Source organism: Megalops cyprinoides, chromosome 4 (genome assembly GCF_013368585.1).
Source record: "Megalops cyprinoides isolate fMegCyp1 chromosome 4, fMegCyp1.pri, whole genome shotgun sequence".
Classification (NCBI taxonomy): Eukaryota; Metazoa; Chordata; class Actinopteri; order Elopiformes; family Megalopidae; genus Megalops; species Megalops cyprinoides.
The window spans coordinates 26,552,199-26,579,482 of NC_050586.1; the positions used below are offsets into that span (position 1 = coordinate 26,552,199).

At 45.3% G+C, this 27,284-nt stretch overlaps 2 protein-coding genes across 4 annotated transcripts; both read left to right on the top strand.

Annotated features, from left to right (window-relative positions):
- The first annotated feature begins 1,961 nt into the window (after positions 1 to 1,961).
- LOC118776649 (kinesin-like protein KIF2A) lies at positions 1,962 to 19,359 on the top strand. Of its 3 annotated transcripts, none has more exons than XM_036527124.1 (21): positions 1,962 to 2,137; positions 6,190 to 6,284; positions 6,937 to 7,059; positions 8,343 to 8,397; positions 9,577 to 9,756; positions 10,932 to 11,032; positions 11,243 to 11,338; positions 11,439 to 11,493; positions 11,907 to 12,069; positions 12,554 to 12,644; positions 12,767 to 12,830; positions 13,333 to 13,424; positions 13,598 to 13,740; positions 14,218 to 14,422; positions 14,754 to 14,864; positions 15,019 to 15,086; positions 16,269 to 16,352; positions 17,148 to 17,295; positions 17,424 to 17,525; positions 17,772 to 17,907; positions 18,238 to 19,359. In XM_036527124.1, exons 1-21 carry the CDS (start codon positions 2,077 to 2,079, stop codon positions 18,321 to 18,323), a joined length of 2,259 nt encoding a protein of 752 aa, XP_036383017.1. In that variant the 5' UTR covers positions 1,962 to 2,076; the 3' UTR covers positions 18,324 to 19,359. The 3 variants fall into 3 exon arrangements, with proteins under 3 accessions (XP_036383017.1, XP_036383018.1, XP_036383020.1); XM_036527125.1 differs by having other exon boundaries at positions 9,577 to 9,699; XM_036527127.1 differs by lacking the exon at positions 16,269 to 16,352.
- A 2,830-nt stretch (positions 19,360 to 22,189) lies between these two features.
- Positions 22,190 to 26,308, top strand: slc35d2 (solute carrier family 35 member D2). The gene is made up of 11 exons (XM_036527479.1): positions 22,190 to 22,382; positions 23,322 to 23,355; positions 23,467 to 23,553; positions 23,745 to 23,812; positions 23,915 to 23,986; positions 24,073 to 24,141; positions 24,413 to 24,515; positions 24,853 to 24,945; positions 25,054 to 25,121; positions 25,395 to 25,473; positions 26,222 to 26,308. The coding sequence occupies exons 1-11, from the start codon at positions 22,246 to 22,248 to the stop codon at positions 26,306 to 26,308; spliced, it is 897 nt and encodes a 298-aa protein (XP_036383372.1). The 5' UTR covers positions 22,190 to 22,245.
- Positions 26,309 to 27,284: the final 976 nt, after the last annotated feature.

The following is a 27,284-nucleotide window of genomic DNA, read 5'->3' on the forward strand; positions in this document are numbered from 1 at the left end:
AGAGGGCAATTTGGAGATATCTTGCTTTCTTGATATGTCTCCTAGGAAACTGGGATAAGGTGGCCAACTGATGGTGAATTACATTATATTACATTATATTTTTGTCATTTGGCAGATGTTCTTATCCACACCGACACACACATTGCATCTAACACAGTGGCATGAAAAAATGCATAAACAGTACACCACTAGCCACACATGAACAAGCATCAGTGTTAAATATAGTGCTGAGATCACAAATGTGTGCCTAGATTGACGTGCAAGTGCAAAGCAATATGTACAACTTAAGGACTCATGCTACACAAATACAACTAAACCTCCACATGTCCAATTACATGAAACAATGAAATATACTTCTACGTATATAACTGCACATAAGGGAAACAAATGATCACACTGAGGTAAGACGATTGAGGTGTAGTCTAAAGAGGTGGGTCTTCAGACTGTGATAAAAGATGGCCAGTGTCTCAGCTGTTCTCAGTTATGGATTACCGCGTCATGGTGGGTTCAAGGATGAGGATGGGATCCAGCACTTTTGGAATATAGACCAGGAGTGGAAAAACTGTGGTGGTAGAGCCTTTTGTGGCTCTTCTTTGCTTCAAGTGTGGCCCCTGCAGTGAAACACCCATTGCCAATGAGATTACTGCCATGACTGAAAATGCTACTGTGATATATGTAAAATTATATTTCAGTGTGTGCAAATATATTGTATTGTGGGATGATTATCCCTCTTATCTCACCAGAAGTGTAAAACTAGTGGACCAGCAACATATGTTTTGTAAAAAAGAGAAAGAAACACTGTGACGGAGTGCCGTCACTACGGCTGAGTATGCGCTTTGCGTGCCCGGTGTGTGAGCCGTATGAGGGACCGCCAGGTTCGGCTGACCCTGGTGTGTGAAGGACCCCAGAGATGGGTGAAGCACTGGTGAGTGGGGCACCCTGGGATGGGAGAAGTATGGCAGAAGAATGTGTGAGGGACGCCATGGTGTGTGAAGCGCATGGGTGCGCTTCCTGAAGGGGAGGGCAGTGTGACGGAGTGCTGTCACTACGGTTGAGTATGCACTCTGACTGCCATACTAACGAGCCTGGCTCTTTGGCGTCGCGGTCATAGTGGCATGGTTGGTACCCTGTAGACCTGGGTTCAAGGCCAGGTGGGGTGACTGCTCTTGCCCTTCACTACAAACACATTTCACATAAAATCATATATACAGTCTTCAGTATAAGAGTTGGGAATTAAAATCATGAAAGGATTTTTACTTTGACCCATTGAGGTAGACAGTGGTACTTTCTGGTTCCTATCCTAGGTCAGGCTAGTGAACCCTACTCCTGCCCTTTGAAGTGGCTCCTGGTTATTTTTATGTGTATCACTTGTGGTAGATGGTAGAGGCCCTTTGCTTTCCTTAACAGCTGGTCCTGAGTCAGAATCAACCTTTTGCACTAAATCACTGACTCTCAATCCTGCTCCTGGGGCCCCCCTGCTCTGCACGTTTTCCATCTTTCCCTGCTCTACCTACCTGACTGAACTCATCAGTGGCACTTTTGATTAGCTGAGCACACCTGATTTAATCAAGAGCATGTTAGTCATTTCAATCAGGTGTGTTTGGAGCAAAGATAGATAGAAGATATGCAGGACAGGGGGGCTCCGGGAGTAGGATTGAGAAACACTGCACTTAATCATTGAGGTGAGGTTTGGGGCTGGGGAGAACAAACCTTTAAACAAGCATTTAAATGATGCATCTTTTAGCTAGTCAAAATTACATCTCCGATTTCTTGCTTTAAAGTTATTATTTTTTTAGTTTGGAGTTTAATATTGAAAATGCACCTGAAGATCATGTGCATCCAATTCTGTCGACAGAAAAAAACACCTCCCCTTTAAAGATCTCGCGGTGACGGTCTGTAGGGTGAGCGGTCGGCGCAGGCGCACTGCTGCCATCTTTCTCCCGGTTGATACTCTCTCAACAGTAGCCCCCTCCCGGTTTCAGCAGCGTAGAGCAACTAGCTCTCCAAGTCTAATTCAAATAAAAACAGTTCCAACTATATACAGCTACATATATCACAATATTTCACTCATGAGGCATGGCGGCTAATTTCGGAAAGATCCTGATCGGCATTTATGTTGAGATAAAACGAAGCGATGGTAAGTGCCATTGATTTTCTCATTCGGAGTTGTTTCAAGAGCTTTGTGTTGCTGTGGTGAGAGGCAACCGTTGACGCTGAGGCGCAGCTGCAGTGCCCCGGGAAGAGAAGCCCACATCCCCCGGCCTCCTGTCGCCGTTCTGTCGCTGTCGTACTCTTATTTCGCATCATAAAATGAATTGAATTTACTCGGTAGCTTCCTAGCTGGGTAGTGTACTAACACTGCAGCACTGATCAGTGGAACAACGCTACGGTTCTTGGCTGAGTTTATGTAACGCCCTTATCTAGCTCGTCCTGAGCGCATCCCATTCTCACGTCATTTGGATTGGCCAGTTTTCTAGCTAGCCACAAAATGTATTGCATCCATGACTACAAGTGGCTAGTTAGCTCGTTACAAAGTTTGTCAGTTAGAATACCAGTGTTACATACGTTGCTATCATCCATTCAGTAAACGAATAGCGTGTTTTCCTTGTTACAATGAACTCACTCAGAATAGCTAGACTAGCTAGGTAGCTAGCCCATTGGTTATCAACCGCAGCGAAGGATATAACTTTCCAAGCTGCTTAGATCGCAACATTTCTGATGCTGTCCGTGCATGTCAGTTCAGTTAATTTTTATGTATTGTTGCAAACTCAAGATCGTAGAAAATCTTTAACGATATTAACAAATACTGGCGAGAAGGACACTTTTAGGCAATTGACGCTAAACGCTATTGGCGCATGTGCAAGCCGGTTTAGAACGTGTGCCTAGATGGGCGCTCTCTATTTGGCAGGAGCACACTAATGCTGAAAAAGCAAGAGATGGATTCTGTGCAGCGTTAGGGCGTGAGGCTCGGTGTTAGGCGTTGAAGGGAACGTTTGAATGGCAAGACTGACCTACTTTGTAATGATGAACATGTGTAGCGTTGCAAGCCGTTTCGACACGTTGCTTTTCCTCCATGAAAAACAAAAAATAAAAAGGCTTGTTAGCTACATAGAGGCCGTAACTTTCGCCGCATAAGGGGATTATTGGCTAACTACCTTCTGTTCCATTTGGTGTGTGTCCCCACTCTGTTGTGGTATTACACCGTGGAAAAGAATCTTTCTGTGCAGTATAGATGTGATTCCATTTATGTGTTTTTAGCCCATGTTAACATTTAATTGAATTCAGCCCACCCTTCTTACCTCAGTAGTCCAAATCAAACTGATGAACGTTGTGCACGGTCAGTTCACACCACGCAATTCACACCTCGGTATTGGACATTCTTATTAAGATGAGTTGAACACTGTAGATGCACTTATAATCCACACAGCGTGGCTATTTTCCAGTATAGGGTCTCATTTTAACTTAAATGTCTCTGAAGGCACACTTTGATAGAAACTTAATGTGTGCTTCGCAAAAAGTAAATCCTTTCGTATCTAGCCCGATTATAATATCTTTAAAACACCAATTGGGAAAGCTCCATGTGAGAAGGAGCGTTTAACAATGGCGAAAATAGTTGGCTTAACAGGGCTGTGTTCCTAACACTTTAAGATCGTGGACAAAAATGTTAATGAGGATGTGTTGTGAAAGGGTCCATAACTCCAAAACGGTGCTGATATGACAGGGCGTTTTGTTTTAACATTGGTATCTAATTGTTTAGTTGCCATCACTAAGCATGTTTTCAAACTTACATAACGATTTGTTTTAATAATGAAATCCTAGTCAGTGTGGTTGCAAGTAAGAAAGGCAACTGCCCTATAAGAAGCATGTTTTATGTATGCCACAAAGCAATCCGTTGGGTGGTAACCTCACCAACTGAACTGTGAGCGGAATGACCGTGGAGCCGAACACAAGGTCGCAAGGTCTCTCTGCCGCTGACCTCCGTTCAGTCAGAACGTGAAGCACACTCCGACTGTGATGCAACAGAGATCGGAACAACGAAAATGACAGAATGCTTCCCACGCAATACGCTGGAAGTAATAAAATATAGCTGTGGGTCAGTATCAGATCACATTCAGGACACAAGAACAGGTGAGTCAACGTTGTTGTAGTGAATTGTGCTAGTAGGCCAAATTGCTGCAAATGTTTTCTTGTTTACCCGTCCATGCTGTTGGTTCAACTTACATTTGAACATTACGATTTCGCACACGGTCGCTAAGCTTTATGATTCAATCAAAGATCCAGCCCCTGCTGTACATTTATTGGAAAGCCAGGGGAGTTTGTGGAAGTGTACCATGATTAAGTTTTTTTTTTTTTTTTTTGGAAAAGACAGTTGGGTTTGGTGACTCTTGGGGTGATCTCTGTATCACTGTCAAGTAGATTTTTCCCACATTCCTGCACTCCCTTGCGTGCTTGCTGAATGTGTATGTGTGTGTGTGTGTGTGTGTGTGTGCGTGCGTGCGTGTGTGTGTTTGTGTAAGAGCAGTGTCATCTTCTCGCAGGCACTCTCGGGTGTAGTGGGATGGTAACGCCATTGGGTTAGCTCAGGCTGCTGCAAACGGTACCTATCCAGGTATACCTGCACCCCAGGCCAGTTTTTACAGGGTCAAAGGCTGACTGCACCCAGTCCTTAATAAAGCATGACAGAGTAGGTGTGTGCGTGTTTGGTTTTTTTTGTGAATTATATTTGTAGTGGTTCATGTAGAAGTGTTCTTGAAATGTTCCAGGTTGCTCATGGCTCAGCCACTGAACACACACCTGCTGGACCAAATGATCCAATGAGAAGTTAACCAAGAGCCATAAGCCTTCTGCCAGGCCAAGTGCAAAATGCTGCTGGCCATTTAGCGCTGCTCACAATAGCATCATAAAACCTGCCTTTGCCACACAGCTTACCGCTATGAAGCACATTTGTGCAAAACTGTCCTTAGTTTGTCATTCCACCACATGACAGCAGACACACCTGTTTCCACTTGCTCTGTCTGGTACCTGTGTACCTGAGTGGTGTGAGAGACAGGTTACAGGCCATGGTGTACCTGCAGTGTAGGCGTGCAGCTGAATCTGGCCTGGTGCAGCTCACCAGCCTTCTGTATCATGTGGCTCCTGGATGACACTTATCTGCCACGGTGTGTCATGGTGTTTCCAGACAGGACGCTCGCTGAGAACCGTAGGTGCATGCAGACAACCCCGATCAGCAAAGGAGGCAGGGCTTTGGTGTGCACACCTCCTGCCCATGAGCGGACAGGGGCAGGGCCGTTCTGTCTGTTCAGTCATCAGAGTAGAGGTTAGAAAATGAAGAAGAGTGTGGCCTGGTTCATATATATGAAGTATGACGCGAGACGTAAGTCATGCCAGCATTTTCGAGAGGAGCATCTCAGAGCACAGAGTCAGGACACAGGTATGTAGGTAGGGTTAATGTCACTGTAGTGGAATGTGAAGGCAATCGGCTCCCAGACTGGGCCCTGTGATAATTCATCATATCTACAAACTGGGGAAGACATGAGGACAGTGGGACACATCTAACAGGACTCCACCAAGAGAGAGCACACATGCTGTGTTAAAAATGCATACACTCCATCATAAACATATCCTAATATGTACACATGCACACACACACTCCTTACACACACACACATATCTTCACATATACACATTCTCACACCATGCTATACTCACTCACTCTTGTACTCTTTGATCACCTAGTGATTTGACTCCTTGTCCAAATAACATGAAGACCTGTGTGAACCTCTAGGACTGAAGCAACGTCTTCACACCTCTCCCTGAGTTATTTAATGTGTTCATATAAAATCCCCCATTAGGGAGATTCATTTCAGTATGTAGCCCCCCCCCTTGTTAGAGGCTTTTATTGTGTAGGATTCTGTGAGGTCCTCCCCTATATCACTAAGTGTGTATGAGATCCTCCCTGTTTGAGGCCTGTGTCAGCTGGTTATGTGTAAGGTCGTACTTCTAGCTTTTATTTTAGTGTGTAGGGTGCGTTTGATATTATATCTCTAGTTTTGTGTGTTGGGTGCATGTGAGGTCATGGCTCTAGCTCTTGTTTTAGTGTGAAGGGTGTGTGTGAGATCATGCATCTTCCCAGCTCTTGTTTCGGTGTGGAGGTTTCATGTGAGATGACCGTGAGGTGTTGTGTTGCAGGACGGATACACCAGGCCATGGTCACATCTGTCAATGAGGAAAACGAGAGCGTCACCGTGGAGTGGATTGAGAATGGAGACACTAAAGGGAAAGAGGTAACTCGCCCACATCGCAGGGCCATGGCAGCCTCAGCCAATCAGGATCTGCCCTGCTGGACAAAGCAACGTTGATCGCTCAGCCAGAGATGATATGTTTATTCTAAAGATGTTGCTCTCTTCAGTGCTTCCCTGTCTTTGGTAAAGAGTTCCTGTGGAGGCTGTGCTCCATTTCCTGTGTTCTCAGCAGTAAGGGTGTACTCTGACGGTGGATGAGTGGCGGGTACATAGACACTCCAGCGTATCGTTGGCCCTGTTACAGGACCTGCTCTGTTTTCCACATGCTGATAATGTGCTTCATTTTACTGCACACACACACAGGCTGAATTGGGGTTTTTTTAATCATATGAGATATGAGTGCTGTATGCCTCGTATTGGAAACCACAACTGACACAGCAGAAGTCTGTGATCTCAGACTGATATTAGAACGAGACGGACGGGCTCTCTCTGGGGCAGAGGGCCTTGGTTTTAAGAGTGGGTAGTTGTGGCCATTTTCTGCATTACAATTTCAGAAATTTGGGGTGTGACTGAGCTTGTTGCTCATTATTTGCCCGTTTTTTTTTCTTTTTTTCTCAGTATTTAAGGAAGTTGTCGTGAGTTCTGTTTTGTGTTTTGAGCATCACATGTTTAACGCCACCCTTTCTGTGCGCAGATTGACTTGGAGAGCGTGTTCGCTCTGAACCCGGATCTGGCCCCCGACGAGGAGATCGCCGTGAGCCCCGAGACCCCTCCCCCGCCAGCACAGAGCGCCGTGAAAGTCCTCAAGATCCCCAAGGTCGGTCCCCCTACCGAGGCGACCCTGACGCAGTGTCCCACGAATGGAAATTAGAGCAGGGCTGATGTCACCGCCCACGCAGAGAGTTCTGGTTTCACCAGTCGGGCGTGTGCCCGGCTCGGTGCTGCTGTGTTTGTGACGGTGGAACAAAGCCCCAAGCCAGACACTCCCACCTGTTGCAAAACCTGGACCCACACCTTTCTCACTGCTCCACCCAGCAGAGAGCAGGTGTCTAGTGGAACCTAAGACTGCCCTGCACAGCGTCTTGAACTGAAATCACACTCTCACACTGCGTAATGAAACATGCAGTAGTGCTAATGGCATGTTTGGAGTTTAGACAGGAAACAATGCAGGTGAAATGAGCCGCGTGATACTAACGTTGAGCCAGAGATGAGAGAGAGGTCTGGGTTCAGTGGAGTAGGCCTGTACATCAGTCCAGTGCAGCCACCCACCTGGCAGGCACAGGTTGTTTTTCATGTAGATGGGGTGTTTCTTAGCCCTGTGGGGGGTGTGATTAGTCTGCAGCAATCCGCCTCATGCTGTGCTGTCCACAGGGCTGTCTTGCTTAGCAACAAACTGTCACATGTTTATTTACATGAGGGTGTATTGCCTACAGCAACATTCACTACTAGGGCCAAGCTTGTCTTAGGTATGAAGGTATGAAGTCAGACTGAAGACCTACTTCTCTAGGTGTTTGTTATACCCAGCTTCTGCAGCCAGCCCCTGGGCCATTAGTACTCAGAAATGCAACCTGTGACATCATCAGAAGGGGACATGCTGATTGCTATGTTATGCTGTGCTTCAAGAATGATTTTATATGAGCAGATATTCGGCACCTGTGGCAAAGGCAGTTCTCTCAGTGTGAAGCACACAGAGCAGACTATCTGGTCAATACATAGAAAAACTGGGTGTACCACTACTGCTGCCTGACCCCATGTCCAGTCAGTAGTGTAGAACGAAGCTTGACTTATGTTTACATCAGGACAGAAATAGTGAGTGAAAAGGCAGCCTCTCTGAGCCCATCACGGCTTATGGAAGTGTATCTGAATGTACTGACCCTGCATTTGAAGGTGTGGTTCTCCTTGAAGGTGAAAATTAAGGCAATAAAGTATATGAGCTCTGACATTTCATCTCCAGTGGCTGTAGTTAAAACCCACCCTGAGAGTCTTCTTCCTTTGACCTGCAAGAGTCTGCCTTTATATTAGCCTTCAGGAAAATGTGTATACTGATATTTCAATTTACTTTTTACAGTTTTTGACTTGGAATTTCCTCCTCTCTTGCAGAACCGACGAACCATAGCCCCCCCTAAGAATGAAACCCCAGCCAGAGACAACAGAGGTATGCTTTCCAAGGCACTCTTTCAGAGACAGGTTCCTTTTCTGAGAATATTTTAACAACATTGTCCTACAACTGCTGTAATACTAAGGGTGAGACTAATGATGCAGTATGTAAAATTAGTAAATTATAAAGGTGATAAAGATTAAGCAGTACATGCAGCTCCAATAATGCTGCTGTTTTCTTTCAGAAATGTGTGAACCGTGCTTCAGAGTTCAGCTCAGTCTTCATCCGTAGGCCCTGTTTTTACAGCAGAAGTAGACAGTGGTGGTGTTGAGTGTACTGCTGCACATTGAGACACAGGGCTTGAAGTTTCTCCTGCTGACTTTGCAGTGCTGGGTGAAAGGTCTGCACTCTGCCAAAGCACAGCATGCAGCCTCATGTGTGTTTTTCAGTGCACACCCTTTGCATGTGGACACACCTTCATTTAACACGCTCTGCTTGAGGATTCCTCTTCCCATCTTCTTCTAACATGCTCTGAATAAGAATTCCTCCTTCAACACGCCCCCCACCCCTGGCTGTATGTTCCTCTTCCACATCCTGTTTGTGTGTTCATCTTACATACTCTCACCCTTGGTTGTATGTTCCTCTTACATGCCCTGATTGTCTGTGTGGTCTTCTTGCTCGCTTTAACTGGTTATATGTTCATCTGACACGCTCTGACCAGCTCTGTGATCCTTTTGTTCACTCTGATTGGTTGAGCATTCTTCTTACATGCTCTGACTGGTTGTACACTCCTTTGTCGCGCTCTGATTGGCTGTATGTTCCTCTCACGTTTGTTTTTCTGTTTTTCTGGCTCGCTCTAACTGGTTGTTCCTCTGAGGCACTCTGACTGGCTCTCTGTTCCTTTTGCTCACTCTGGTTTGTTGCACGCTCCTATTACATGCTCTGACTGTTTGTTTGTTCTTCTGTCACGTGCTGATTGGTTGTATGTTCATCTGACACTCACCCTTGGTGGTTTATAAACAGTGGTCTTCTTGCTCGCTCGAACCAGTTGTGTGTTCTTCTGAAGCGCTCCAACTCGCTCTTTGTTCCTTTTGCTCACTCTTGATTGGTTGTTCCTCTGACACACTCTGACTTGTATGTTTCTCTTACTCGCTTGGGTTGGTCGTATGTTCTTGCTCACTCTGACTGGTCGTAAGTTCCTCTGACGCGCTCTGACCCCGGTTCCATGTGTCGTAGCGGGGTCGGCTCGGGTGCGCCCTGGGCAGCAGCAGCAGCAGACGGAGCCGAGCGCACCCGCCCCGGCGCAGATGCAGCAGCCGGCGCAGACGCAGGCGCAGACGCAGGCACAGCAGCAGAATGGTAGTATCACAGACACGTCGTCGCCACAGCCAGCCAAAAAGGTGTCCCGACTCTCCTGTATGTATTCCCCGAGGGCTCAAACTGCCCTCCCGCCCGCTCGTCGGCCCGCCTGTACTCCTGAAATATTTTCAAAGCAGCGGGGTTTGTTTATGTTTTTGACTGTAACATCAACCCCGTCCAGCCACTTGGACTACAGAGACTCTGCATCTCGGGGCCTTGGAGCAGAGCCTTGGCCACAGAATGCATCAAACAGGGAACAATGAGACTGCTTCCCACAGCCCCCCCCCACCCCCCCACCCCCCTGGACCCAGTAACCCGGTCCTGAACTGGAGCTCCTCACCAGGAGACTAAGCGGATTACTCTCTGGCCCCTCTGCTTTGAACATATGCAGCCCAAACGGCCCAGCTTGGCCTGCCTAGCCCACTGGATCAGGGCTGCTTCTCTGTGCTCTGCCCTCTGCTGTTTCAGAAGCTTATGTTTGCTCTGGGTCTGATCGAGCACCTGTCTCCAAGCGGGTACAGATGATTGGAGGGTTTCTTATTCTGATGGGAACTCTGGGTTTCTCACATTCACTTCCCTCTCCCACTTTCGTAACCCCCCCGAGGTGTTTGGGATTTGTGTTTGGGATTGTTCTATCCAAAATGTAACTTCAGACATTTTGCTGTGAAAGTGTGAGTTTAGCTTCATAGCAGGAAGGAGCTAGCTGGGATTCCACAGAAGGAACGGGAGAGGATTAGCCCTGGGCTGCTTGCTTTGACAAACACATGCTCACAGAATTCCACGCCAGCGACGCTGCTTTCCCTCTTTATTTAATGTGGGATTTTGTGATGTGTTTAGTTTGCCAGCAGGCTTTGGCATGCGGTATCACGATTAGAGGCAGCTCAGCCCTAATTCATTTCTGTCTTAAAGCGTGACAGATTATTTGTTATGTTACTTTACCTGTCTGAGCATCATTTTAGCTGTGCATTTACTTTTCTGCTCTCACAAGGAGATAGACAGAGAGCGCATGACAACACAGAGCGATTTTAATGGTGGTGCTACGCAGCAGGCTGCCACAAGAAGGCTGCATACAGAATACAACACACTGAGGAGCCTCATCTCCATTAAAAACCCAAAATTTAAAAGAACTATGTATGTAGAGAGAGAGAGTGAGAACAAGAGAGGGAAAATAAATTGCCTGAGAAGACAGCTGTCTGTGAGGTTGCTAAGGTTGCCTCCTCCTCCTCATTCAGCGCGGAGAAAATCCAACTGCGTGAAGGAGGTGGAGAAGCTTCAGGAGAAGAGAGAGAGGAGGCGACTCCAGCAGCAGGAGCTGAGGGAGAAGAGAGCACAGGTAAGACGGTGGCCCTGCCCGTACCTGCTCACCTGGATCCAGTCAAGCCCCACTCCATTGGTCCAGCGTGCTGGCCTTGCTTTGGTTTTCTTTGAAATATGACATTCATGTACATTGCATTCCAGTAGCTGCTTTTGCTCTCAGTTTGGATGTATAAATCATTTAGCCTTGTTGCTATTCATGAAACTGATAATTTTTTTTATTTTGCAGGAGGTCGATACCACTATTCCTAATTATGAGATCATGTACATGATCAGGGATTTCCGTGCAAGCCTGGACTACCGGCCCCTCACCACTACTGATCTGGTGAGTGTTGGTTCTCTCTGCCATCAGAGCAGCCGCTAGGTTATTATTAAATGAGTCTTAAATGTGTTTCATTAATTGCTTGTGTGTTTATTCACATCAGATTGAAGAGCACAGGATATGTGTGTGCGTGAGGAAACGACCGCTGAACAAAAAAGGTAAAAACACCTTTACACCTGTATAGATCAGATTCCACATGCCATACATTCTCATACACTGGTGCTTTCTACTGTTAACCCCATTATTGCACCATATTTTACACGACATTATACCACATTATTACGCCAGACATTACAGCACATTACTTCACATTTAAGTATGCATTCCACTACATTTTACGCAAGATTATAGTCATAGTTTTACCATCAGGCTGAGTAACAGAGAAGGGCGCAAGTCACAGCTGCTTCCTGGAAATTCAGGGCTGTGTGGGTGCACTTGTCTGTATCTGCAAGTGTGTCTGTGTTGTGTACACACACGTGTGTGTGTGTTAGTGTGTGTGAATGCATGTTACTGTATTCTTCATTGCTCTCTCCCTTTCTTTTTCTCTCTCTCCCCTCTGTTGACGCCTCAGAGCTGTCGGTGAAGGAGCTGGACGTCATCACCATCCCCAGTAAGGATGTGGTCATGGTCCACGAGCCCAAGCAGAAGGTGGATCTGACACGCTACCTGGAGAACCAGACCTTCCGCTTTGACTACGCCTTCGACGACAGCACCACCAATGAGATGGTTTACAGGTGACCACCTCTGTTTCCACAGCGGAGCACTTTCATTGGCTGTGTGATTTCTCTTGATTTCCATGGAGATTACGATTATCTCACTGCTGAAGATTGTGCGGTAATATTGTCTGGCCTGAGGAATTGTGTGTTTGCACGCGTGTATAACTATTAATGTCAGGGGGTTGATATTAAGTTTAACTCATCAGTCAAGTCAATAACCCACAGGTGCCATAACAAGCACCTCACAAACCAAATTCTGTACCTTAAATGGTCATTGAAAATCTAGATCAATCTAGGTCAGACACAAAGCAGAACACACCTCCAAAGCACTTTGAAAACCGTTGCAAACAACTGATTTTTTTAATGCTTATATTGGTGGATAAAAACATGAAAAATGTCTATAACGTGACAGGGCGTTGAGTGGATTATTGGGTGATTGTGAGGCCTTTTTGGCCATGTTTGCTGTCACTCACGTGTGACGTCTCACTGTTGCCCCCTGCAGGTTCACCGCCAGGCCGCTGGTGGAGACCATCTTTGAGAGGGGAATGGCCACCTGCTTTGCTTATGGACAGACAGGAAGTGGGAAAACGCACGTGAGTCACTGACATGAACGCAAGCATATGCGTGATATTTCACTGCTATCTTTATTATTAACCATGTCACCATATCCTCGGGACAACAGCTGTGAGCTTAAAGGATTTCTTGTGCCTTTCAGACAATGGGGGGAGACTTTTCGGGGAAGAACCAGGACTGCTCCAAAGGGATCTACGCACTGGCTGGTGAGGGGCACTGATTACACTGAGACTCTGCTGTGTAGGAGAGAGATGTCCTTCACCCCCATCTCTCTCTCCTTTCTTTATTCTCCCGTCACCCCTTTCTTCTGTCTCTTCCTGTTTTCTCAGTTTGCCCACTTCTCTACAACCTCTCTCTGTCCTCTCTGTCTTTCTTCCCTTGTCCATTTCTCCTTACTCCATCTCTCCTTTCTCTTAACCCACCCCCGTCCTGTCTCTTTTTCTCTTTCCTTCCCTCTCTTCACCCTTTTCTTTCTCTCCTTCCTCTCCCTCTTCCCTCTTCTTCCATCTCCTTCTCCCCCCCCCCCCCCCCCCCCTTTTTAAATTCAGATACTCTTTATTGTAAAAAATACAGTATTGGGAAAGTAATTAACGCTCAAATCTCTTCAGTTTAGTACCAGAAATAATGAATTAACCAGGATTAATAATGGTAAACTAAATGAATCAAAGGTAATTTTATATATTGATTATTGTTCTTTCTGCCTGGCAGCTCGGGATGTCTTTCTCATGCTGAAGAAGCCGAACTATAAGAAGCTGGACCTGCAGGTGTACGCCACCTTCTTTGAAATCTACAGCGGGAAGGCAAGTCAGGCCTCACATTCATTTCCAAACACTGATCCAGTTTTCTCCACAGGTTGAATATCACTCACACATTAGGCACCTGACAGTACGTCGGAATGTCCTTGATAATGTCCTCCAGGTTGTTGTGGTCGTGGCTTTGGACTGTAACATGTGGTCGTTTGTGGTCCCTCCAGGTGTTTGACCTGCTGAACCGTAAAGCCAAGCTCCGGGTTCTGGAGGACGGGAAGCAGCAGGTGCAGGTGGTTGGGCTTCAGGAGAGAGAGGTCAAATGCACTGAGGACGTCCTCAAGCTCATCGAAGTTGGGAATAGCTGCAGGTACAGGAGAAACTTGGTGTTGAATAGTCAGCAGATGCAAAGTAAAGAAAATATGTCCATAAAGAAGGCTTTTACAGAGATCTAGACAAGCATGATGATAACCCTTTACTCTGTGCTGAAGCATTTTATCGTGTTTTGCATTTGATTGCATTTTATTGTGTTTTGGATTCTGTGATCTAGTGACTGATGTATGGCAGTATACTTGGCTTCCCATGTCTAGTCAGGTTGCACAAGGTAACTTGTGGTAGGGCTTGAATAGTGTTATGCTCACACTCACTGGTCTGGGAGTGCTGTTAGCCTGGTCTAACGCTGTTGCTCATTCAGCTCGGATGGATACACTTCTTTTCTCTTGTGCTGGAAGTCACTCTGGATGATCACATCTGCTAAACGAATGTGATGCAGTGCAATGCTCATCTCACGGAAGAAGTTCCATTCGCACCCGCAGTGAATCTGAACCCCGTGTCCCTCCCTCGGCAGGACGTCCGGTCAGACCTCGGCCAACGCCCACTCGTCCCGTAGCCACGCCGTCTTCCAGATCATTCTCCGGCGGAAGGGCAAGATGCACGGCAAGTTCTCGCTCATCGACCTGGCGGGAAATGAGCGCGGCGCCGACACGTCCAGCGCCGACCGCCAGACACGCCTCGAGGGAGCTGAGATTAACAAGAGCCTGCTGGCACTCAAGGTCAGGGGTCAAAGGCGCCCTCCCGGGGGCCCCGGTGTTGCTCCTCGGAAAATGATAGGTCAGCCGTAATGCAGAATATGAATATTGTATGTACTGTAACTTCATTTTCTATTTTGCCTATGAGAGTCAAGTTTATGATGCAGATATTTTAGTAGATAGCTAAATAAACAATCACAAGAGAGGAATAACATTTCTAAGAATAATTATTTAGCTAAATCTGCTTAATTGCTTAATCTGCTTTCGTGTAAGTAACAGTGTGAGTATTTTAAAGAGAGGCTGAGCAGGGTGGGGAGAGCTTATGAAAAGCGTGACTCCAGTGTTGTTTGGACAGGAGTGCATTCGGGCCTTGGGTCGCAACAAACCGCACACCCCCTTCAGAGCCAGCAAGCTCACACAAGTCCTGAGGGACTCCTTCATCGGGGAGAACTCCAGGACTTGCATGGTGAGGTCCAGTTTTCATCTGAACAAATGAGCTGTTATTACTGTGTCTTAATCTCACATCATTTTTTTCCTCTAAATTTTTTCTGGATAATTTTTTCTTATTTCTCTGGATTATTGTTCTTGTTGATGAGGGTTTTTTTTTTTTTTTTGCGCAGATCGCCACCATTTCTCCTGGCATGACGTCGTGCGAGAACACGTTAAACACGCTGCGATACGCCAACAGGTATGTGCGCACACCTGCTGCTGTGGCTGTGATGATCACATGATCTGTGTCACGTGACCAGCTGTAGCGCAGTGATTCTGGGCTGTGGCCCCACTGGCTCGTCGTGCATGACTGGCCTGTTTTAGGCCCAGCTCTGAAGGGAGGTGTGATCGAGCTGTTAATGAGAATAGAATTTCACAACGCTTGAACGTCACTCTGGCGTAAACCCTTTGTGAAAGAAATATGCTTCTGGAAGCAGGTTTGTTTTGCTACAAAGATGGGTAGATATAGATGTATTGGAGGAGAACAGCCATACACTGCAGAATGAAACACATTTAATAATTTTCCCAAACATGCTGAGTTTATGAAAACCCCCCTGCAGTGCTCCACAGTGATGAGAGGGAAAGCGGCTCCTCACCTGAATGAGAGTTGTGTCCTTATGTGCTTTGAGCCTTTGTCTTTATAAGGAGGAAAGCAAAGATGTTCCTTTCATCTGTGGTCCTTTGTACCAAATGCAAATCAGTCAGGCACATTTTTTAACTCAACTGAACACTTTAGAGGAGCTAAAGACAGCACAACCTGTGAGTCCCCAGGGACAAGGATTGAGAAGCACCGCTGTGGATAATGCTGTCCTGACAGTGGAGCCTTACAGGAGTGGCAGAGTTGCGCTCAGCCCTGAACCCCAGGGGAAGTTTTCTCATTCTTAGGAATGTTACTCCTGCTTCATTCACCGGATGTGGAATTTTGACATTTTGAAAGATTCTTTCAGCTTTGTAATTAGTTGGGCCTGTTGTTGAATGGTTGTATGAGGAAACAGAGACTTTCTTCATGGTCCTCACTTTCCTGTTCTCTTCTTGGACAAAAGAGGAAACTTCCTGGCCCTCTTCTGACCGGTCCTGCCAGTTCTGTTCCTGTGTGACTGCCCCTCAAATGCCTGGGCCTGGTTGGTGGTTGCTTAAAACTCCAGGGTTTTTTTTTTTTTTTTTACATCACACTGAGTTACTTCTCTGGCAGCTGCAGGGTATCAGAGGAGTGACAGGTGTGATGCGCTTTTACCTTGGAGGAGGTTTTACCCGCATAGTAGGTGTTACCTGTGAGGAGGTTTTACATATGTAGCCGGTGTTGCTGGAGGCTAGGTGTGTGCCCTGCTCTGACCCTGTGCCCTCCCTCTCTCTGTCTCCCGCTCTCTCCCGCCCTCTCCAGAGTAAAGGAGTTTGGGATAAGTCCGTCGGACATCCCCTTCTCTCAGGCCGCGGGCAGCCGCTCTGACCTCTCCCCCACCTATGAGTACGACGCCTTTGCCACGTCTGTCCGCAGGTTGCGCTCCGCTTCACCTCGCACGCGGGGCACAAAAAAACGCTCCGCTTTTTTTGTGTCCCCTTCCCCTGGTCCTGGTCTCCCCTCCTCCCCGCCTGGCTGGTGCTGTACTTGTGCAGTTTTCGGGGCCATCTTGCTCACGAGCAGTCGGCGCACGCACGAGTGTCCCCGTCACGCATTGCTGCACTTGTGATTCTGCCTGCATCACCTCTCTCTTTTTATTTCCCTTGTTCCCGTTTTGTTTGCAAGCTTCTCGCGTGTGTCAGGCACAAGTGGTTCTGTTTTGTTTTGTTTTTAGGTTTGAGCCATTTTGGTATCATGAGTGTGGGCTGATTCATTGTGGATTTGAGTGGAGATGTCTGAGCGCACCATGCATTGTGACTCATGCTAGTGAGCTGCAGCCCATGAATGCTACGCTAAAATACTCTGAGCTCAGCCGTCCCTGGAGCTTAATCTTGCTGTGACACCTTGTCCTTTCTGCTGAGTAACTAATTTAAGCAAGTGGAAAAAAATGTTTAGGCTCTTGCCAAATACATCTTGTTAATCCCGGTGGTCGCTGTTTTCTTGAAGAAGACAAAATGTAATGCTTGCTTAAATGTGTTACACACGGTTTAGGACTGAGCACCATGGTGTTAAGCTTGAACATCCCCTGTTCCGTTTGTGGTCAAAGGGAAGCGCCGGTGTCTGGTGTTTTTGCCATGGTCGCTCAAACTGATGCGTGAAAGAATGTTACAGTGGTGAAAGTTTTGCATCTTCTGACCGCAGAGTGAAGGAGCTGACTGTTGACCCCAACACGGCCGTCGAGGGGCGCCCCAACATCCACGCGGTCAACCAGCTGGACATCCTGGAGGCGCAGTGGGGGGTGGGCAGCTCCCCCCAAAGGGACGACCTCAAGCTGCTCTGTGAACAGAACGTAAGAGACTGTGTGTGTGTGTGTGTGTGTGTGTGTGTGTGTGTACACACGTTGTACACCATGTTCATTATACTGCATGTGATGATTATGATGATGGTGATGAAGATGACGTGTGTGTCCGTGTACAGGAAGAGGAAGTGTCCCCGCAGCTCTTCACCTTCCACGAGGCGGTGTCCCAGCTGGTGGAGATGGAGGAGCAGGTTCTGGAGGACCACAGAGCCGTCTTCCAGGTGAGCCACACTCCCCCCCTCTACCATAGTCTACATGAGAGTTTCTGCATTTTCTTATAAAATGACTTTGATAACCATTTTGAAGAGTCTAGCAACGTAACAAAGGTGGTGTACCGTAAAAGGAGGAGGTGAGAGAGAGGTGTGGAGTAAGAAGTAGGTAGGGGAGAGAGGAGGTGTGGAGAATAGGAGAGAGGAGCTGTGGAGTGAGAGGAGGAGGATAATGGCAGACTTGTGGTCCCGTTGCAGGAGTCCATCCGATGGCTGGAGGATGAGAAGGCTCTGATGGAGATGACTGAGGAGGTAGATTACGATGTGGACTCATACGCCACTCAGCTGGAGCAGATCCTGGACCAGAAGATCGACATCCTAACGGAGCTCCGAGGTAACGGAACACCACCAGACCTAAGCTTTTACTGGCCTTTAGCTGTGGTGTCAATACCCATGGTGGACTGTAATGTTTCTTTCGTGCTGGACAGTTTACACATTGTGTTTTATATTGTGACAATTTTAACTGTAACTGTAAGTGTTGTGTGGTGGTGTAAGGGTTAAAGACCTCCGAAGTTGCAGGTTAAATGAATGGCAGATGTAAATGTCAGCACCCCACAAAAATGGAAGTACAGGCTGCAGGAATATGTGTGCAGTTTGGGTTGGATAGGTAGAGCTCCCTCCTTGTTCTCCCTTCAACCCCCTCCTCTTTTCTGTCTCCTCACAGACAAAGTAAAAGCGTTCCGCTCAACCCTTCAAGAAGAGGAGCAGGCCAGTCAGCAGATAAACCCGAAGCGGCCCCGCCCCCTTTGAGTCCTGCCCCGCCCACCCACAGGACTGCCCATGTCTGATGAAGGATTCATGAAGGACCGTGTCCATTAAACACTCAATACCGTCTATTGTGTCAGAACTGGCTGTGAAAATCGAGCTGCGCAAAAACAGACCTGCCATCGCAGACGCCCCCCCCCACCGTGCCAGGGTCACTCCAGTGCGCTCCTCATTCTGCACGTGGGGCTCGTCCAAGGCGGTGACTGATACCCCGCACCCTGCCGTCCACTGAAACTAAAGAAGGGGCGGGGGATTTGTGGATGGATCTTAGACGCGCCCCACCTTTTTTAAAATTCCTGACCTGTCGTTGAGAAGGAAGAACGATTTTGTCGCTCTGAACATTTTATTTATCAATTTGTTTTTGCTCTCATCCACTCCGAGACGTCTGTACAGCGAATGACTGTGGGCGCTCTGCTTCCATGTTAACGTCCCTGTCGACTGTGGTTTGGGCAGTGCTCAGATGTATGCATGCATGCACAGGCCTGCTGTGCTGTGTATCCCGCCGCTCCGTACCACGGCACATCTGCCCCGATGCTGCTAGCATTGTTTAATACACACCGTTCCTTAGGGCCAGTCAGTCTTTCTGTTTTTCTCTGTCTACACACACACACGCGCGCGCACACACACACGCTCCCGCTGAGCTGCACATGAACTGAAACAGTCTTAAAAAAAAAAAAAAAAAGGTACGAAACTTGTCCTGCATACAGACTTGGCTCCTCACATCTGCTCGCGTTTCCACCGCCTCTCTGTCCGTAGTCTGCTTCAGTTCGGTGCCATATCGTGTTTAAGCAGCACTCCTGAGTTTCTGTGCTACATCGATGCATTCCCTTTTACTTTTAATACTGTAAAAAAAAGAACTTTTTCACCCCATTTAACACTTTATTATGTAAAAAAAGCAAAAAACAACAGCAAAAAAACAACGGTATTAACAAATGTATAGTAACATAGTATTGACTTCCTGTTTGCTGATGTCTCTTTTGGCGTGTGCACCAGATGTATTGCTGACTGAAAGAATAAAGTACAGCTCTTTGATTTGATATGGGCGTCGCCTGCTTCATGTGCAGTTGAGGTGAGGCACCACAGCACACCTGACAGACTTGAAAGTACAGGAACCTGTGGTATCAGTTGGTTACTGCTGTCTTGCTCACAAGCCCTCACTTTAAATGCAAATTTATGGCGTAATGGCATTTGTATGTATAGCACTACTACTAATCTGCATAAATGCAAAGCCCTGTCCCCCTGATCTCCGCCCTGAAGCCCTGCTCTGTACTGGGTCCTGTGTTTGCATCCTCTGCCTCAGCTGCTCTCTTCTGTTGCAGCACACCTGATAATACTGTGCACCTGTGCATTCAAAGAAAGATGAAGTATATCTGCACAGTGTAGTGTTTCACTTTCAAAATTATTCGCTTGATTGGGTCATTAGGAAAAGTGCAAAAACCAGCTGATTTGATCCAGGATTTGAGTGTGGTACTATATGCATATGTACATCCCAAGTTGATTTTCCTATATGAAAAAACAGGTGTTGTCATTCCGTGAGGTGATGGAAAGCTGAAGCTTTTTGAACCACAGGAGTTGGGCGCCCCCATGCTTGAAATCACTGACAGGTGTCACTGCTTACTGTCACATTTACAGCAACAGGGGATTTCAGATGAGCAGCTGAGAGAAGGGTGCAGGGCAGCAATGCAGTTGTTGGGTTGTGGACGTTCATAAAGGATATGTCTGAAGATTGTTTATTCATCCAAATATGTAATGTTTTTTTTAAGATTGCACTTAGAAAACCTGGCTCATCACTGCCACCTAGTGTTCACTTGTGAGCAAGCATTTCAGATGCCTTGCATCATGAGTGTTGCAGCCTGACTTCATTGGCCTTTCCTGTATTGTCAGATTTTTCTTTGTATATGTAATGATAAAATTAACAAACTTCTATGTGCAGGCATTCACCTGGCTTTTTACAAGTTGTGTGTTTTGTTTTCAAACAGACCTCACATTTCATGCCCTTTGTGCAGTGGGTTGAATGACTAAGTCAGAGGAGACAAGTGTATTTAACTAGCCAGGTGTATTTCTTCACAAAAGGCAGTGACAGCCATTTGTCAGCTTGCTGTTCCCTTACGTATAATTTGTGCCAAACTATTACAGAGAGCTGAACAAGAGAGTTGATAAGGCCAACATTATTAATGTTTTCAAAGTCCACTTAATTACCTGCGCAATTGGCAGGTTATGAATGCTATGGTGTTTGTTTTTTCTCTTAGTGGTTTGGGTTATGGGTTTTCTGTTTTCTTAACTCTTCCCTTGCTAGTCTAACTGCATGTGCCTCCAGCCTTCTCTGGCTTACCCAGACTGCTGCAGCTCATCTTAACAGCAACCTACCAAAGTATTCACACATCTTACCACTGCATACTTTTAGCCATTGGCTCTCCACCAAGGTTCACATTAAATTTAAAACTCTGGTGCTGCCCTACCAGACAGTAAATGATACATCTCCCATTGCATCATAAATCCAACACCCCTTGCTGGGGCGCACATCTGAGTTAAGCTTCTTCTCAATTATTTTCCCCAAAGTGGTGGAATGAGTTCTCCATTACACTTGTCAGACCAGGGGAGACTTTGGCCATAGTCAGCAACTGGCTGAAAACCTGTCTCTTCAGACTGCTTCTTGGCTCCCTGAACCTTTGCCAAATCCTTGGCCTGGAGCTAGCATCATTAACGCAGGTGTCCTTGATTACAACTGCACTTCGTGGCTGCTGTTTATAGTGCTTCTCATCCTGGCTGATTTTATGCCTTCTCGCTGTGACACCTGTGCATAGCAATTTATTGACTACATTGTTACAGAATGACACTTTTGTCTGGGTATATTACAGTCCATCACTCTTATACTCCAAGTCGTCTGGGATAAGAGTGTGCGCTAAATGACCAAATGAAATGCACTGAATAACACAAGATTAAATAAATAAATATTGTACCTTAATTTTGAATAACGTATTTAGTACACACACTGAAAGGGACACACAAATCAATATGACAGTTTAGGATTTGTCTGTTTGTTTTCAATGCCAGGGCCTGGGGTAACGTTAAGTTAAGAACATCCACCCAGTCACAGAGGCACAAAAACCAGGAAGTCGTCAGGAAACAGCAGCCTGTTCACGCAGCCCCAATCCATAAAGCCAGGGAGGAAATTATTTTTAAGGACGCACAACTGCTATAGAATAGCAAGTTGCTCTCCACGTGCTTTGGTGACTCATCTAGCCATTTGACGTAGGAATTTGCCTTTTTAAGTGTAATGCGATTGTGCTTGTGTAACTTCGTCTTCCGCAAACTGCTGCTAGATGAGTGTGGGGGAGGTTAGGCCTAAGCAAGACAGGTCGTTAATACACGTAGGTGACAGATGAAACCGTGATACAAAGAAAGGGAGTGTCGCTGGATGCTCTCTTATACCACCATTAAGCATTAACGTGGCTCAAAACATTGAGCAAGGGGGTGTACTCTGGACATAATTATTGGCGGTAGTGGACGCTAAGCATGTTTACAAACATTTTACAATAGCACAATTTACAAGTTGTTAGTTGCAAATGTCGAAATTTCTTTTCATGAGGTAACGATCTACCAGCAAGCTTTTCAACAGTGAACCTTGTCTAATGACTTTAAAACCCGCATCAGGTTGAATGTAAAAAAAAAAAAATCTTTAAAAACTTGTTCTAAACTCCTGAGTTACTAAAAAGGTTTTAAAACACCTGCCTCCATGCCCTGTTCTTGTGTAACGTGTCCGGCAGTAGATGTAGGGTTTACTGAGGGCGCCGCCAGAACGCCAATAGAACGGCCCCTTTTCCACTGAGCTTATCGAGGTAACGCGGCAAAGCACTTTCACTAGCGTGGAATTCTTGTGAGACCTTTCAAGTGCTGCGAGTGGAAAATGTCGGTGACTTCAGTCCAGATACCGGCTCCCGAACCAGAACACTCCGGACTGAGCAAATTCCTGTCGGCGGCATTTTATGCTCTCTGTTCATTTTTGATCATTATTGTCAACAAAACAATCCTGACGAACTACAGGTGAGATGCGCCGTTTGATGATTGAATTTATCTCAACTTCCGCGTTCTGTCGAGTGACAGGTAGATAGCTAGCTGTGTTTCATCTACTCACACAACTCAGTAAATTCGGGTTTAAACATTTGTCCAGTGCGATGCGTTTTAGTTAGTGTCAATATTACAGAAATTCTGTAAAGGAAGTACTGCACACATTTTAATGTTATTTCGAAATTTGCGAATGCAAATTAGAAAATATAGCCTATGTATACACCAATGGTAATGTAGCCTATTTCCTCGTGTTGCACTCTGCTGCTATACTATTCTATAGGCTAGTTCACAATACAATAAAATTCTGTAGCCTCATTACTAGCTAGCTAGCTACAATTGGTAACATTTTGAGTGGGCTACATATCAGTTACACCAAACAATTGATTTTGAGCAGTCATACAACTTCACTTAAGTTTTAACGTTAGCTACTCGAGTTTTACGCTCTTCATATTAGCATGATTTATTTCGCGGTAACACTAAGAATAATGACCGACTGTAAATATCGAATGTCATATAAATAATAATAGCGTTAGCAGTATGTTGTGTGCGAGCCGTCACGCCGGAAAACGTGCTTTTGTTCAGTTCCAAGAACTCCCTTCTCAGTAGCCGTAGCAGGTTAAATGTATTGTTGGAACGATGTTGTATCGCTGTGAAAGTGATCACAGCAATGGGCATCGTTCATTTCCGAGGTAGTTTTATCTGGCTCGATTAAGATGTGACCAGCTCTATCCATGTAAAATATATATCGTAATAGTTCTTTTTTTGTATAGGCCGATATCTAATTGTCGTTACCGGTTTTACCATGCAACAGGGTTTCCATCAAGCTAACGTCTTTCAAACGGACTGTAGTCCATTTACATCTTGATAGATATGTGAATATTAACCATGGATTTTAATATATTCGTTTATTTCTAGGTTCCCGTCATACATGTTTCTTGGAGTTGGTCAGGTGAGATGTATCTGTATGCCTGTATTTCCAGAAAGAAAGTTTCTGTTAAATGATCCATCGCCCACACATTCATTCTGCTAATACTGAGCATGTCATCTGCCCCTTCCATAGATGGCCACCACAATTATTGTTCTTTATGCTGCTAAAATGAAGCAAACAATTCATTTCCAGGACTTTGACAGAAGTATACTCTACAAAGTAAGTATGCATTTGTTTGTGTGTGTTTGCAGCCGTGTCTGTTTAAACATGTCTCCCTGTTTGTGTCTGTGCCAGCTCATTTGACTGGAAATACTAAAAGATGAGAATCCTCTCTGCAGGTAAAATGTTGCTACTTTTGTTTTCTTCAGTTTGAAATCACGTTTTATTAAGTGTCACAATTTTTCATACAGATTTTTCCACTACCGCTGTTCTATGTTGGAAACCACATTACCGGACTAGCAAGCACCAAGAAGTTAAGGTAGGCTGTGTTAAGCCTGCTGCAAAGTTTCCGCACTGATTCCATCCACACTGGCATCTGCAAACAAGTCAGGTTCTAATGACCTTCTCTGTTCCCTTGCAGTTTACCAATGTTTACGGTCCTTCGGAAATTCACGATAATATTGACCATGATAATGGAGTCAAAGATATTGAGGTACTTATCCTGTCTTACTTGTTCCGCAGCATTTTGTCTGCACCTTCTCAGGTCTGTAACATTGAAGTTTTATTGTGTCATTCCAGAAAAACGTTTCCGAGTCAAGTTGTATACAGCGTTTGTGCTATACTCCTGGGAGCACTGCTGGCTGCCAGGTATAGTCATCTGTCTGTCCGTGTTCATGTTTTGTAATGACCTGGAATAACTACAGCACAAAGCCCCACTGCCCAAATGCTCTTACATCTTCATACACTACACAGTAGGATTCTTTTAAATTGACTTTATTACCAGCCAGTGAGTCAATCTTTGCATGAGAAGCCCATAGGGTTAGTTTTTATGGTTCATGTTCAGTGTATGCTAAACTGTGATATTTCTGACATGTGCCAGAGCGATGTGATGAAGCACACTTGTTCTCCTGCTTCCTAGTTCGGATTTGGCCTTCGACCTAGAGGCCTACACCTTCATTCTCCTGAACGATCTGTTCACGGCCGCCAGTGGGGTTTACACCAAAAAGAAACTGGGAAGCGAGGTAGGGATGGTAAACAGGAGAAGGGGAGAGGCCTCATGAACCCCCAAAAATGGGTAGAGTTATAATGTGAGTTATAGAGTTATAATGTCAGAGAGCAGCATATTTGAATCTGTGGTGTTTTAACACAGAAAGCAAAGACTTTTGATTGGTTAATACAGGTCAAGCCATCACAACTACCCATTTGCCCTCAGCCCTCCATCCCTGTATCACTGGCTCATTGGTAGTTTCATCCTGCCAATCACCATCTCCAGTCACTCCTTCAAACAAATATAAATCATAAGGGTTAGATAAAATGGAGAATTAAAATATCTATATATATATATGTTTTCTTTCAAAGGAACTTGGAAAGTATGGATTGATGTTCTACAATGCCTGCATCGTCATACTCCCAACACTTATGGCAAGCTCATATACAGATGATTTACAGAAGGTAAAATCATTTCTAGTATCCTGCAGATGATAGGGATGATGATGGTGATGATGATGATGATGACGATGATGCTAATGAAGATGCTGGTTGTGTGTATTCTCCTGACAGGTCATTGCCTTTGAGCACTGGGTTACGTTCACATTCATTTTATACTTCCTGTTGTCCTGTGTCATGGGGTAAGGATAAACTGGTACAAAGCACTGTGGTATACTAGTTAAGGAGTTTCTAACCAGAAGGCCCATTTCCCAGCTGGAATGTTGCCATTTCACAATTATTCCAGATACTTAACCTTAATCACTGTCGGAAAGTCAAGCTGTTCAAAGTCATACATACAGACATACAGCTTTGGATAGGAGTGATTACTGAGGTAATAAATAACCTAATGTGATAGCCACTAAAGTCCCATCTCATGCTGGGTAAAAGTTCTCACCAGCTGCTTTCTGTTTCAGGTTTATCTTGATGTATTCCATCGTGCTGTGCAGCCATTACAACTCTGCTCTCACTACCACAGTAGTGGGTGCTGTAAAGGTATTTTTCCTGTTCTCGTAACAGTCTATTTACAAAGGTCTGCTTCCTGTTCTTATAAAGCACTACTTCCTGCTCATGTAAAGGTCTGCTTCCTGTTCCTGTGAACAGGGATAACTATTTATTGTTCTGTCCAAACCCATTAATTACATAAGTGGCTCAATGATCAGGCTGAATAAGCAGTGCTCAGTGAGGATGAGGTTGTTTGTGGGACACATTTAGAAAAACATGCCCCTCCCACAGATACTCACACCAATCAGACTTCACCCTGTACTGGCTAGTGGGAAGGCTGTCATTCACACAAACACACACATGCACAGACAGTTTGAGAAATCAGTGTAAGTTACCATGTGCCTGAAATCACCAGATCTTCATGGTTTAGAAACACCTAGACAATAAGGTGCATGGTTATCTTTAACCTTTTCATTTCATATTAAGTGTATTTTTACAGGGGGAACATAAATAACTATTCCCTCACACGCATCCTTACACCCCATTCAGCAAAGTGTCTTTCATCTATTAAACTCTTTGTAGTATTTTTTTTATTATTATTTTGCAGCATCTAGAAAAGTCCACACTCATAGTGAGAGCAAGCACTTCTGAATACTTCTCTTCTGTAATTTGCACACAGTTCAGTACCACAGGTGAAAAGACAAGACATTTTGGTGTTCCAAGCTTTCACCAGACTACAGGAGTTCCTCAAAAGCAGCAAAAGCTGCCTTGCTAATAGTTAATTTTCTTTCCCCTCCAGAATGTAGCTGTGGCCTACATAGGCATGTTTGTGGGTGGAGACTATGTGTTCTCGTGGCTAAACTTTGTAGGATTGAACATCTGGTAAGTTGGACTTACTTATGTGGATAAGCCTTTGACTTTACCCTTATTCACATTTTGGAGTGAGTTTGCAGAAGAAAATATTGGAACAAAGGCCTTTACCCCTTTTCTGTGAACACAGCATGTCAGGTGGACTTGTGTACTCCTACCTGGTGTTCCGAAGCAGTCCAGCACATGACGGCAGCGCAAACAGGACACAGGAACAGCAGGGAAAACAAGTCGCAGAGGAAGCAGTCAATTGCACAGAAAAACAGACCGTGTTGTGATACTTGCATGGAACAGTGCCACCTGTCTGTGACAGCAGAATTGCATTTTTTGTTTCATGTGGTGTCTTACCTTTGGTACTGCCTGACAATGCTCCAAATTGGATGCATATTTTTTAAATTATGTATTTTTTCCTATTTTAAAATGTTTTTTTATTATTTTATGTTTGGATACTGTTTGCTAATAGAATTAATAATTTCTGTGTTCTCAGAATGCCCATGATTACATTAATTGGTTAATGGAATGGGAATTGCATGAAGCTCCTTTACATGCTAGATGAGCCTGGAGTGACTCAACGCTATCAAGGGCCAAGTGTGGAAAGACACAACTGCACTAACCTAACATTTCATAAAACTAGTGCCTTGTCGCTTGTCTCACCTGACCATGCAGTGCACCGGTGTAGAAGTCTCTATACAGTATACCCTTAATCATAACGGTCACTTCTGCCAACAGCAATCAGGGTTAAAAACATTTATGGAAAGTTGTGTAAATTAGCAAGGACAAAGTAGAGCAAGGTCATTATTTTATAACTTAATCTAGGAGAGCTGCATACATGACCAGTTATGTCAAAACATTTTCACCAGTCTTCCAGAGTTCTTTGCTGAAATATTGGAAAACAAACTATTATGTATGTCCTGACAATAACTGGAAATAACAGTGATAAACAGTCAAGGGAATGAATGATAGTCTACACATGAAGTTCTAACTACCGTCAATAC